A 13718-nucleotide genomic window follows, 5' to 3' on the forward strand; every position below is an offset into this window, starting at 1 on the left:
ATTTGGGGAGTACCAAATCAGGTACTGATTCTTTAAAGGGAAACAGCCCTTAAAAACTAAGGGCTCCAGGGAAGATGGACACACTTCAAGAAAGTAATCTTAAGGGGATGAAGCAGCCTCTGCCGGTGTGGCAAAATATGATCTAGTGAGGAAAATTACTGTCCTGGCTGCCCATGGAGCCTTTGTGGGAACTCAGGGGTAAAAAGAGAGTGCATCACTTTTGGAAAGAAGAACAGGCAACTCAGAATGTGTTTAAGAATGTTGTTAAGTTATGCAAAAAGAAAAGTTGAGATGTGAAAGCTCAACTAGAGCTTAACCTGGCCACTTCTGTGAAAAATAATAGGAAATGTTTCTATAAAAAAATTATAGCAAAACACCAGAAAAACAGAACCTCTACTATTTATTGGATGCAGTAGGAAATACAGTAACTAAAGATAAAGACAAGGCTGAGCTGCTTAACACCTTGTCTGTCTCAATTTTCAATATTAAGAAAGGCTGTCCTCAGGACAAGTGCTCTTGTGAGCTGGTAGATGGGCACAGGGGGCAGAACAGCCCTCCCTGTAATCCAGGAGGAAGAAGTTGCTGGCCTGCTGAGCCACTCAGATGATCACAGGTGTCTCTGAGAGCAGATGGGATCCATCCTAGGGGGATGAGGGAGCTGGGGGATGAGCTCCCCAAGCTGCTCTCCATCATTTACCATCAGTCCTGGCTCAGCAGGGAGGTCCCAGAGGACTGGAGGTGTCAGTGTGAGCCCATCCCCAAGAAGGGCTGGAAGGAGGGTCTGGGGAACTCCAGGCTTGTCATCCTGATCTGGGTGCCCGGCAAGGTCATGGAACAGATCACCTTGAGTGCTATCCCAGGGCACCCACAGGATGGCCGACGGATCAGAGCCAGCCAGCGTGGATTAAGGGGTGGCAGGTCCCGTCTGACCAACCCGGTCTCCTTTCATGACCCGGTGACCTGCCTGTGGATGCAGGAAAGGCTGTTGGTGTTGTGTGCCTGGACTTCAGCAAAGCCTTTGACACTGTCTCTGACAGCATTTCCTGGAAAAGCTACAGCCCACAGCTTGGGCAGTTTCCCTCCTCACTGGAAGATTTAAGAGCTGGCTGGAGGCTGGGCCCAGAGAGTGGTGGGATGATGGTGCTCCCAGCTGGTGTCCAGGCACTGGTGGTGTCTCCCAGGGATCTGTGCTGGGCCCAGTCCTGTTTAATATCTTCACTGATGATCTGACTGAGGGGATCGAGTCCAGCATTCACAAATTGCAGATGGCACCAAGCTGGGTGTGAGTGTGGATCTGCTGGAGGGCAGGACAAGAAGACACAGCCTTAAGCTGCACCAGGGGAGGTTTAGGCTGGACAATAGGAACAAGTTCTTCACAGAAAGGATGAGCGGGAACTGGAATGGGCTGGTCAGGGGGGAGGTGGCAGAGTCACTGTCCCTCTCCAGTGGCACTTAGTGGCATGGTCAGGGTGACAAGGCAGTACTAGGGCATTGGTTGGACTTGATGATCCCAAAGGTCTTTTCCAGCCTTTTAGATTCTGTCATTCTGTGATGACTGGGACACTCTGGGGCCATTGTGACACTGCTGGGCCTCATGGAACTAAGGGAACCATGGTGACACTGTGCAGCCCCACAGAACCAGGGGTCCATTGTGGTGCTGTGGGGCCAGATGGAACCAGGGAGTGCACCGTGACACTCTGGGTCCTTGTGGAACCACAGAGGCCATTGTGACACTGCAGGGCCTTGTGTAACCAAGGGGTTTCACCATTTTGACACTCAAAACCAAGGAGACCATTGGGAGACTCCAGGACCCAGTGGAACCAAGGGGCCATTCTGACACTGCAAGGCCTCATGGAACCAAGGGGACATTGTGACACTTCAGGATCCTGTGCAACCAAGGGACCACTGTGACACGATGGGGCCTCAAGGGATCTGGAAGAATATTGTGACACTGTGGGGCCTATGGAAACAAGGAGTCCATTGTGACACTGAGGGGACTTGTGGAACCACAGAGACCATTGTGACAGTGTGGGACCTCATGAGACCATGGGACCATTGTGACACTCTGGGACCCCATGGAACCAAGGGGCTACTGTGAAACTGCAGCACCAACGAGAACACTGTGACACTGTGAAGCCCCACAGAACCAAGGATTCTAATGTCACATTTTAGGGCCCCATGGAACAAAGGAGACCAGGGTGACAGTGCAGGGCCTGGTGTAACCAAGAGGCCATAGTGACACTGAGGGGCCCCAAAGAACCAAAGATATCTTTGCAGATGTCACCAAGCTGGATGTGAGTGTTGATCTGAGGGAACATTGGAGTGGTCTGCACAGGGACCTTGATAGGCTGGGTCCAGAGGATGAATCCAACAAGATGAGGTTTAACAAATGCAGGGCCATTCAGGCCCTGCTTTTTGGCTCCTGTACTACAGGGTGGGGAGAGAGTGGCTGGACAGCAGCCAGGCAGAAAGGGACCTGCAGGGACTGATGGACAGCAGGCTGGACATGAGCCAGCAGTGTGCCCAGGTGGCCAAGAAGGCCAATGGATCCTGGCCTTGCTCAGGAATGGTGTGGCCAGCAGAAGCAGGGCAGTGATTCTTCCCCTGTGCTTGGGGGATCTGGTTGGGCAGCACCTCGAATGCTGTGTCCAGTTCTGGGGTGGGCAATTAAAAGAAATTTGAAGCAGGAGGAGTAAAGAAAGCAAAGGTGAAGCAAAGGAATTGCTCAGGGCAGTTTAGGGGTGGCTGCCAGGCAGCTCTGTCTCTGAGCAACAGCGTCTGCAGTGGGACAGGAAAGTCCCAGCTGATGGGAAAAAAACTTTCTGGCTGACTGCAGAGGCCAGGACAAAGCTTGGTGATGTTATGTTTGCCCAATTATCCCATCAAAAAAACCCCAAACAATATTTAAGGTAGCAACAATTTTAATTGAATAGTTTAGAAGATATATAAATAAGGGATAATTTGGTTCAAATAATAGCGCATAAGCAAATGATACCACGGGGTACGGAGGGCAGGGTTCTGGGACCCTTGCCACCTCATGTACAAGCTTGCCAAGTAAAATTCACCCCTTATATGCCATGTCTCAATACCATCTCCTCCGATTTTCGGTTCGTCACTTTTCTGTCTCCGCCTTCACTACCACCCTTATCATAAATGCGCCACCACTGGGTTTGGTGGTTGCACAACTCTTTGGGGGTCGTCACTGATGAAGGCCCTGTAGTCTGCTTCGTTGTCCTTTAACTCACCTTTGGGTTACACATGCGCATCAAGCCAGTACTATGTAAGCCAAGACTAACATATCACTGCATCTACATATCAAGACAATAAATCCTATATAATTAGCATTTTCTTGGGACCCAACCGGGTTCTTACTCATTGTTAGCAACTGTATCTTCAGCTTCTTTCCTGTGGTCCTTGAAAACATATGCTGAGAAGGGGGGGTGGGTGGAGCCCTTCCTTTCCCTCTCTTCTTTGGCATTACAACTTTTAGCTATTAACTATTTTATTATTCTCAAATATTAATTACTGTATCAATATTGATTACTGTTTCAATTTTTATCAGCACGAATCATACCTATTTATCACAGTGGTTTCCCTGGTGTCCCCCAGCCCTTGCTGGCCCCAGGGGCTGATGGCATTTGTGCCCGCTTTAGATTCATGTCCCCACACCAACAGCATGGGGGTGCTGCCCCTGCTGTGTACATTGCAAACAGGGGCTGCTGAGCCAGTACTGCAGTGTCTGTGCCTGCAAGGATGGGGCACCTGTGTGAGCTGGGGGAGAGGCCAGGGCTGCAGAGGGGGGACACTGATGGCAGCTCCATGAGGATGCTCTGGGACGCTGCCCTGGGCTGTGCAGCGCACTGGGGATGGATCAGCCCCTGCTCTGCTGCTCCTTCCCATCTGCCCCAGGGCCCTTGCAGAGCACCAGCCATGCTGTTTGTCCCCAGCCTGTCCACGGCCAGCCTGGGGCTGCTCACGGGGGTTTTCTGTGCTGAGCATTGGCCTGGGTGTGTTCTTGAGAGAGCCTGGGCAAGGAGCCTGGAGCCCCCAGGCCCTGGGCTGAGGCGTCAGCGCTGCCCCAGCAGTGCCCATGGCCTGTCCCTGCTGCAGCCCCGGCACTGCCACCCCCAGGGCTGTGCCCGGCCCCGAGAGCACTCAGGCCCTACAGCAACACCAGGGCCACCAGGGCAGCGGGGCAGGGCCACGGCAGCAGCACTGGAAACACCAAGTGCTGCTGCTGCTGGGCACAGCTGCTGGGCCAGCACTGATCTGCCCCCAGCTCTGCACACAGACATTGCTGCTGCAGCTCCAGGGAAGGCTACAAAAAGGGGGATCTTCAGTGAAAACTTTTCTGGGAGATCCTTTAGTTCCTTTAAAGCCACAAGGAAACCAGCCTCTCATTGACACAGTCTGTGGGCACAGGGAAGGTGGAGAGAAACAAAATGAGAAATGGCACAAAGAATGAAATTTCTGTGTGGACAATATGAAAACAGTAAAAGAAAGGAAAAAACCCACAACCAAATGAACAAGAAGTATCAAAGGTGACTTGTTACAAATGATTGGCAGAAATTGGCTAGCAGTTTAATGTTTCTGAAACCATCCAGTCATCAGTTTCCACACTGCACCCTTGAGCTCCTGGTTCCTCAGGCTGTGGATGAAGGGGTTCAGGGCTGGAGGCACCACCGAGTACAGAACTGACAGGGCCAGATCCAGGGATGGGGAGGAGATGGAGGGGGGCTTCATGTGGGCAAACACTGCAGTGCTGATAAACAGGGAGACCACAGCCATGTGAGGGAGGCAGGTGGAAAAGGCTTTGTGCCGTCCCTGCTCAGAGGGGATCCTCAGCACGGCCCTGAAAATCTGCACATAAGAGAAAACAATGAACACAATACAGCCAAGTCCTAAACAGGAAGTAACTGCAATGAGCCCAAATTCCCTGAGGTTGGAGTGTGAGCAGGAGAGCTTGAGGATTTGTGGGATTTCACAGAAGAACTGGCCCTGGACATTGCCATAGCACAGCGGCAGGGAAAATGTATTGGCTGCGTGCATGACAGCATTGAGAAAGGCACTGGCCCAGGCAGCTGCTGCCATGTGGGCACAAGCTCTGCTGCCCAGGAGGGTCCCATAGTGCAGGGGTTTGCAGATGGACACGTAGCGGTCGTAGCACATGATGGTGAGGAGGGCAAGCTCTGCTGACAGGAAGAAGAAAACCAGAAAGAGCTGTTCTGCACATCCTGGGTAGGAAATGTCCCTGGTGTCCCAGAGGGAATTGTGCATGGCTTTGGGGACAGTGGTGCAGATGGAGCCCAGGTCACTGAGGGCCAGGTTGAGCAGGAAGAAGAACATGGGTGTGTGCAGGTGGTGGCTGCAGGCTACGGCGCTGATGATGAGGCCGTTGCCAAGGAGGGCAGACAGGGAGATGCCCAGCAAGAGGCAGAAGTGCAGGAGCTGCAGCTGCCGTGTGTCTGCCAATGCCAGCAGGAGGAAGTGCCTGATGGAGCTGCTGTTGGACATTTGCTGGGGCTGGACATGGAGACCTGTTCATGGAGAAAAGTCAGTGACAGGTTAGGAGAAACTTCTTCCAGCAAAATCAAAGCCTTTTCTCAGGGACCCTTCTCTTGTAACCCTCTGACACCCTTTAATGTTTTAGCAGATTTTCCTTCAGTTCCAAGTGTGGAGCCCTGGCTGCTACTGGCTGTGTGGGACATCAGGTTCAGGGCAACTACAGACAGGGTTTTTATGATTCAGCCTTGCTGTGCAGATGTGGGGGGAGGACAGGGACTTTTATTCCTGTTCCGCTCTGAGAGCTTCTTAATACAGAAGGCCCTGTCAGCATCTGCACACCCACTGCCAGAGAGCAGGAATGGTAAAGTCCATTTAAATATTCTAGAGTTTTTACAAATCCTCTTCCCTCCCTCCTGCTGACTATTTTTGGATGACAGAAACTCTCACCATTTCTGCTTCCCTCAGGGAGAACAGAGTGAGTTCTCTGAGGCAAGGTGGTGAGTGGAGAGTGAGGGGAGGAGGTCTGTCTCCTTGTCCTGGTCCAGGATTCTCTGGGCTTTCACCATTCTCAGACAGAGGATAATCCCCCTCCCATGTTTCCTTTAGAAACCATTCCAACACTGCTCAGAGCAGATGGATCCCCCACACTCAACCAAATGTCCATCCCCTTCTCAAGGTCTCAGCCCCACATTTGTACCCAAGCACACACAGCGCTCATTTCACCAACCCAACAACATTTTCCCATCCTAGAACTTCTATCTCTCACCCTGGGGATTTCAGATAAAACAGAGATGCTACAGGACAGGTTTGCATTCTGGAGGGAAGCTCAAAAAAAGGAAGGAAAATTGAGAGAGATTTCAAAGTGTCCTTATGATGGCATTGGATGAGGGAGATGCAGCTCCTTCCCTGGCTGCACTGACAACATTGCCCAGAGCCGGGCACTGGGGACAGCGTCACCCTGAGCCAGCTGTGCTCCCTCCAGAGCCCCCAGGGCCGGGCAGCTGCTCCCAGCCCTGTGCTCTGCAGAGGGAACTGGGCCCGGGGCTGCAGAGCTGCCCCATGGCTCTGCTGCAGCTCTGCCTGCACAGGAGGGGCTGCACGCCTTGGAGGCACGCCTGAGGGCAGAGGCTTGGCTGGGGCACAGGAGGGAGGAGGCTTGTTCAGAGTGAGGGGCCGCACAGGAGGGGATCCTGTGGACATCTCTAAACTCTCCCTGCCACAGCATTGCTGGGTTTTTGTTTTCTCTCATTGCCTGATCTTCTCTCTGCTTCCTGCAGATTTTCCCCCTGCAGGTATTTCCCTGTTCCTGATCTCTCCCTGCCAGCACTCATAGACCCCAATTCTCTGTGCACTCTCCCTGGCCCTACAGAACCCTGCCTGTTTGCAGGGCACTGCCTGGGGGCAGGTTGTGTTTGCAGCTTGTAGAAAGGACAGCTCAGGCTGAACCTGATGGCTCCAGCAAAGGTGATGCTGGTGTTGTCCATGGGGAGAGTGGCGGAAAGAACATTAGGGATCTCCTACTGATCACTAAATCTAACTGTTTGGATGTCTCAGGCACTTCTCAAAATTCATAATAAATAATTAATAATCAACCTTTAATATTTATCTCGTCTTCCCTGACATTCTCCAAAAGTAGGAAACTGAATATAAAATCTTGGGCAATTTCCTCATTTTTTATCAAAATCCTTATCTTGGAAATAGTCTATGACTGATCAGAACCCCTCATCTTGTCAGAGGTTCATGAGCATTTCACCTCCCCTACACAAGAAATACTCAGAGTTGTACTCACAGAGTCTATAGGCATTGGGATGTACCAGCTTCAGGAGATCACTCCAGGAGCTGCAGCTGCATTGTCCTGCAGCCAGAGGTTCCTGTGCCAAATGCTGGCAATGACTCTGCCCCAGGCACTTCTCAGCATCTTCCCAGCCCTGACTGATTGAAGCTCTCTGTGCCTCTGTGCTGTGCCCAGGGTGGCTGCAGGCAGTGCCCCAGCCCTGCTGGGCTGGCAGAAGAACTGCTCATCAAGAGAAATGTGCTTTTGAAGCTCTTCTTGGTTACCAGGAGCTGTCTCTGTGCCAGGAGCCCAGCCCAGCTCAGCAGCACAAATGCAGCACAAGGACTTTAATGAGCCTCTGGGGCTTTGTGCTCAGGCCCTGAACATCAGGCCCTGAGAGGGAGCTGAAGAAACCTCTCCAGAACTCCAAGTCAGAATCCAACTCCAAAGTTTCTTGGACTTTTAATGAGTCACACTGAGGGACACAACTGAGAAAGTGTCCCCAGGCCCCAGGCGGAGCAGAGAACTGCAGGCACTGATGGCAGCTGCGGACAAAGAGAAGCCAAGTCTTGGTGCCCTGGGGCACAGCAGCAGGGTCTGTGTCACCAAGGGCTGGGAGGAGACACCTTGTCCTGAGGCCCTGGGGCCTCCTGGCACAGCCCCAGCCAGGCTGGGCACTGTCAGCCCCTTGTCCTGCCCTCAGCATCCCTCCCTAGCCCACATCCCAGTGGCCTCAAGGATCTGCGGGAAGGAGTCCCTGGGGAGCCTTGCTCAGCAATGGCCCTGGGGACTCCTGAATGCTCCCAGGGACTGCAGGTTTTTCAAAGGACTTTGGGTTTGGCTTTTGCCTTGGAGTGTCTGAGAGGTTTGGGCAATCATGGCCTGAAATTATCTGCTTTAATGAGTCCCTTGAGAGCTTTTGTCAGTAACAATACTCAGTGGGCTCATTAATGCTTCAAGGTACTTCAGTTATTTTAAGGTACTTGGTGTTTCACTTTTCATACAAACTCTATGAGAAGTTTGTGCAATCATGGCCCAAATTATCTACTTTAATGAGTCCCTTGAGAGCTCTGTACTGACACTCAATGGGGCTCATTAATACTTGGAGATACTCAAGATTTTTAATGTACTTTGGATTTTCCTTTCCACACTGAGTCTCTGAGAGCATTTAGTGCCATCCTGGCCTCCAATTCCTTCCTCCAAGGAGTCCAGGGGTAGCCTGTGTTGGAAATGACCTCAGTGGGACCCATTTATGCCTCGAGGCACTTTGGGTGTTTCCTCTGACTTTGAGTCCTGGAAAGGTTTGTGCAGCCTCTTCTCAGGCCCTGAGGTTGCAGGGCTCAGCTCCAAATGCACCACAGGGCTCATTAGGATCAAGCAAGTCCTGACAAGCCATGGTTCTGCCTTGATTTCCCTCTGCTCTTCTGGAGTTCATGAGAAATGTTTCTGTAGTGGTTTTGGTTCACCATTTTAAGATTTCTCAAAATCAGTTTTGGTTCAGTGTTGGCAAATCACCAGTGCACTCACTAGAATACCCTTACTCATTTCCTGCTGCGAGATATGATTAGAAGAAAGGAAAAGCAGGCTCAAAGCTTTAAAAGGGAATAAATTAGAGCTTATAAGTAGTAATTAAAGAACGAGAAATAAGAATCAAAACAAAACTTTCAGAACACCTCGCCCCTCCATACAACCTTCTCTTTCTTACTGAGAATACAAAGAGACAAACCCCAAACTATTCGGTCACTTTACCACCTCTAGAATAGCCTTTTTTCAGTTCACTGAAGGAGAGAAGTTCCTCTTGTTAATGTTATGGAGACTTCCATATAAGAAAACAGTTCTCTTGTGGCTTTTTATTTCCACTAATAGCAGCCACCCAGAAAAATCTGTAATTGTGAAGTCCCTCCAACTTCTTCACAGCTTTTCCCACAGTTGTGTTTATGGGCCATGTCAACTAACAGGGTATTAGTTTAAAGATAAGCTGTTTAAGAGCAAAAGTTCTCTTCATCTATCTCTGAAATCCTCTTCATCTGACTATGACAGAGCTGTCAATCACACAGCAGGGGCAGTGCTAACCCAGGTCTTATTGAGTGAGCTGTCAATCACACAACAGGCACTCTTGGTACCTATGTGTGTGTCTTTCTACAGATCTTTGTCTTGCTGTTGTTCTCTATTTCTTCTTCTAATTCTACTTACCTGTAACATTTTTGAGTAAATTAACATCTTCAGAATTAAAGGTTTTAAGGTTAAATGGGCTAAGTTATTCAAGTTAATGTTATGATGAGAGGTTTATGTTGAAATAGATGTTGTAGTAAAACCTTTGCCAAATTTCCTGGATTGTCTATATTTTGTCAGTAAAATTTTGTGTCATTTTGACCTCTGAGCTCAGTTGGTTAGAGCATGGTGCTGGTATTACTGAGGTTGTAGGTTCAATCCCTGTGTGGGCCATTCACTTAAGAGCTGGACTTGATGATCCTTGTGGGTCCCTTGCTATTAAGAATATTCTTTGCATCTGCCCATGTTGAGAATATCTGGTTGGTGTTTCTCCTGTGCACCAAACTCAAGTCAAGGAACCTTTGGTTACCCCCAACATTTCAGTGTTCTGGGTGCACACTGCAAGCTTACAATGGCCTCTTGTTTTCATGAAGCTCCACAGTGTCACACTGGCCCCTTGCTTCCATGGGCTCCAACAGTGCCAAAATGATCTCCTTGGTTCCACAATTTCCCACAGTGTCCCATTGGCCCCTTGGTTCCATGAGGATCTGCAGCGTCACACAGGTTTATGACATTTGTCCTTGCTGCCCCTCACATCCCGCTGCCACACAAACAGCCTCGAGCCACCCGTGAGGGACAGGCCCTGCTGTCCCAGGCTGGGCTCAGGGCTTGGCCTTTCTGCTTCCCCCAAACAGCCCAGGCCTTGCTGCTCAGCATTGCAGTTCCCTGCTCAGAGCCTTTGACTCCCTGCAATCCTGGCCTCAAGGATCTGCTCTCACAGTCCCTGGGGAGCCTTTGGTACTCCCTGCCCTCAGTGGGGCCCAGTGATGCTCCAAGAGACTTGGAGTTTTGCTTCTGATTTCTTGAGCAGCTTCTTCAGCCTTCTGTCAGTGCCTGAGGATCCTGGACTCAGCCCTAAATCTACTATGTGGCTCAATAAAATACAGAAAGCCCTCAGGGTCTCTTTCTTTCTCCAGGTCGCCAGGGCTTGTGCAGCTGATTGGAGTCAGTTTGGAGTTCCATTAATAATGAAGATTTCAAAGTGCACCTCATGACTTGCTTTCTTTAATCAAGTGAGTATTTTTTATTTTCAGTTTAAAGAAGAGCTGATAGAAGCATTCCTCAGGTGATCCAAATGCTGAATGTCTCCTTAGGAGGTCTGGGCACAGAGAAAAATGAGCCCCTTGAGGGCTGACTCTGTTTGGACAAGTTGCTCCTCACCCCCAGCCTCGCCATGTCTGACATGGCCCACCTGGCACTGACATCCCTGTGCCCTGCAGCAGAACTTTGTCCCCTGAACTTGGCAGCTCCATGTCCCAGCCTATTGCACCACGTCCCACCTGCTCTCCTCAGGGCTCTACCTGCACACAGGCTCAGGAGAAGTTTTCCTGTTGGGAAGGATGGAATGGAAAAGCCTGAGCAGGTTTCCTGAACAACTAACCCCACTCAGGAACCACCTGCTCAGTCCAGGCTGCCTGGAATGGTGTCACCTTTCTAAAAGGGACAGTGTGAGCAGAAATGATCTCTGGAAGCAGAATTCTCTGAGTCTTGCAGCTGAATTCTCTGTCCTTGTCCTTTCCCTGGATCTCTGTTGCAGACGGAAGCTGCTGGTACCATCCTCACCTTTAACCTCTCTCTTGAATGCAAACAGATGTTCCCAGCTGTGTTAAGCAGGATTTGATGAATGTTTCCATAAAAATTTTGTGTTCCTCATGGAGTAAAGGGGCCATTTTGGCACTGAGAGTGTGACATAGAAGCAAGGAGTCAATTGTGACCCTGGGGTCCCATGGAACCAAGGGGCCATGGTGACCCAGCAGGGCCAGGTGGATCCAGTGGTCCATTGTGACACTGTGGATCCAAGGAGACCATGGAGACACCCCCAGGGCCTCATGGAACCAAGGAGTCCATGGTGACCCAGTGGGGCTGCTTGGACCCAATGGCCTATGGTGACACTGCCCATCCGAGGACACTGTGGAATCTCATGGAGCGAGGGAGGCCATTGTGACACTGAAGAACTTCATGGCACCAAATCTCCATGATGACACAGCAGGGCATCATGGGAACCAAGGAACCGCTGTTGGCAGTAGGGAAACTCATGGAACCAGGGGCCCCTGTGGAACTGCAGAACCAACAGAACTGCTGGACCTTCCCCCCTGGCCCTGCACAGCTCCTTGGGAGGGACAGCAGGAGCAGCACCCTGGGAGCCTTGGGAATGCCCCTCTGGGATCCACCGCACACACTCCCAGGGGCTGCAATTCCAGTTCCCAACCAGGAAAAGATGTTCCTGCCTCTGAAGGCAAAGCTCTTAAGAAGGAGCCAAAAGCCAAGTGGAGCAAGATCTTAGAGTGACATTTCACTGCCAGCCTTCATAACTTCACCCGTGGTTGTTTTAGCTAATGGATTGGGAATTAAATCAGGGCAGGGTCTTTTGTGGGAGCTGCCCTGAGTCAAGGGAGACACTGAGAGAGAAACAGAGCAGGGAAAGAAAGGCAGGAGAGAAAGGAGGGCACAAACACAATCAGCTGAGAAGGTGGCACTCTGAAAAAAAAAACTGAACTGATAAAAAAGAAATCAGACAGAAATCAATAATTCTTAAAAGGTTTATTTAATATTAAAATACATCCCACCCACCCCATCCCACACAATCCCAATCCCGCTTCTCCAAATTTGGATGCCACTTCTCCCAATCTCCTTCCAACCCCATCTCACCCTGGAGGCTGTGAAATTGAAATATCTTGACGTGGAACTGAGGTTTTTTTGAGGTTGGAACAGGCCATTTTGAGGTGGGATTGAGGCTTTTTGGGGTAATATTGAGGTGTTTTCAGTGGGACTGAGTCATTCTGAGGTGACAGATCAATCCATTATGACTTCTGGACTGTAAAGATACGGAGAACACTGTCTTAAATCCCCCAAGAACCCACAAATTCCCCAGAATATATCTTTAAACCATAAATTCCACCTCAAATAGCTGTGAAACGGTGAGATTTTAGGCATCTTTAATCAATTACTTTCTTTTTAGTCCTATTTCAGGTGTTTTTATCCAATAAACACAAATTCAGAGAAATTTAGAGCCAAACAAAAAAGATAACCAGCCCAATGTCTTCCCAACACTGATCACTGGGAATGTGGGTCACCAGGGCTCTGACCAACATGGGTTTTCCCATGGGGGCTGAAGCAGGAGCAGGGCACAAAGGTCTTCCCGCACTCGGGGCAGTCGCAGGGCTTCCCTTACCGGTGCCTCCGTCGGTGACTGGTCAAGGCAGAGCTCTGGGTAAAGCTCTTCCCACACTGGGGACACTTGTAGGGCCTCTCCCCAGCGGGGATGCACCGGTGGGTGACGAGATTGGAGTTGTGCTTGAAGCCCTTCCCGCATTCAGGGCAGCAGAAGGGCCTCTCCCCAGTGGGAATCTGCTGGTGGAGGAGGAGATCGGAGCTGATCCGAAACCTCTTCTGACACTCAGGACACTCGTAGGGCCTCTGCCCACTGTGGATGCATTGGTGGGTGATGAGGTTTGACTTGTGCTTGAAGCCCAACCCGCACTCAGGGCAGTGGAAGGGCCTCTCCTCAGTGTGCATCCGCTGGTGCTGGAAGAGATTGGAGCTTCTCTGAAACCTCTTCCCACACTGGGGACACTCGTAGGGCCTCTCCCCAGTGTGGATGTGTTGATTCCTGATGAGGGCGGAGCTGTCTCTGAAGCCCTTCCCATGTTCCCCACACTCGTAGGGCCATTGCCCGGTGTGGATCACCTGGTGCTGGATCAGGGTGCTGCTCTGTCTGAAGCTCTTCCCACACTCCGAGCACTTGTGGGGCTTCTCCCCATCATGAAGCTGCCCATGGACCACCAGCTCCAAGATCTGGCTGAAGCTCTGTCCACCTTCCTGGCTCAGGGTGAGTCCTTCCTCCTCAGAGCACCCTGGGCTGGCTTTGCAGACCCTCGTCCTGTGGGATCTCTGGGGATTTTCTTCCCCATTGGAATTCTGCACTATGGAGTCACTCAAAATGGCTTTTTCCATGAGGTTCTGCCATGCAGATTTTTCCTCCATGGTCTCCATCCTCAGCTCCTTCTCTGGGGGAGGAAGGACAAGGAGAGGATGGGATTTGTCTCCATGCGAGAGGGAAGGGGAAGGAAGTTCCCCCAGTGCACCCCCAGAATGGCGGCATTGGCACCAGGGTTGTCCTGCAGCCGGGGGCCGTGCTGGGCTGGGAGATGGAGCAGGAGAGAGGGGG

The 13718-nt window shown here is 51.0% G+C and overlaps 1 protein-coding gene across 1 annotated transcript; it reads right to left on the bottom strand.

Moving 5' to 3' along the window:
- Positions 1–4581: 4581 nt before the first annotated feature.
- On the bottom strand, positions 4582–5514 carry LOC128940298 (olfactory receptor 14J1-like). The gene has a single exon (XM_054281642.1). It carries the CDS (start codon positions 5512–5514, stop codon positions 4582–4584), a length of 933 nt encoding a protein of 310 aa, XP_054137617.1.
- Between the last annotated feature and the right edge of the window lie 8204 nt (positions 5515–13718).

This window comes from Melozone crissalis, unplaced genomic scaffold (assembly GCF_028551555.1).
Source record: "Melozone crissalis strain CALT ecotype California unplaced genomic scaffold, PUWL_Pcris_2 ptg000032l_1, whole genome shotgun sequence".
Taxonomy (NCBI): Eukaryota; Metazoa; Chordata; class Aves; order Passeriformes; family Passerellidae; genus Melozone; species Melozone crissalis.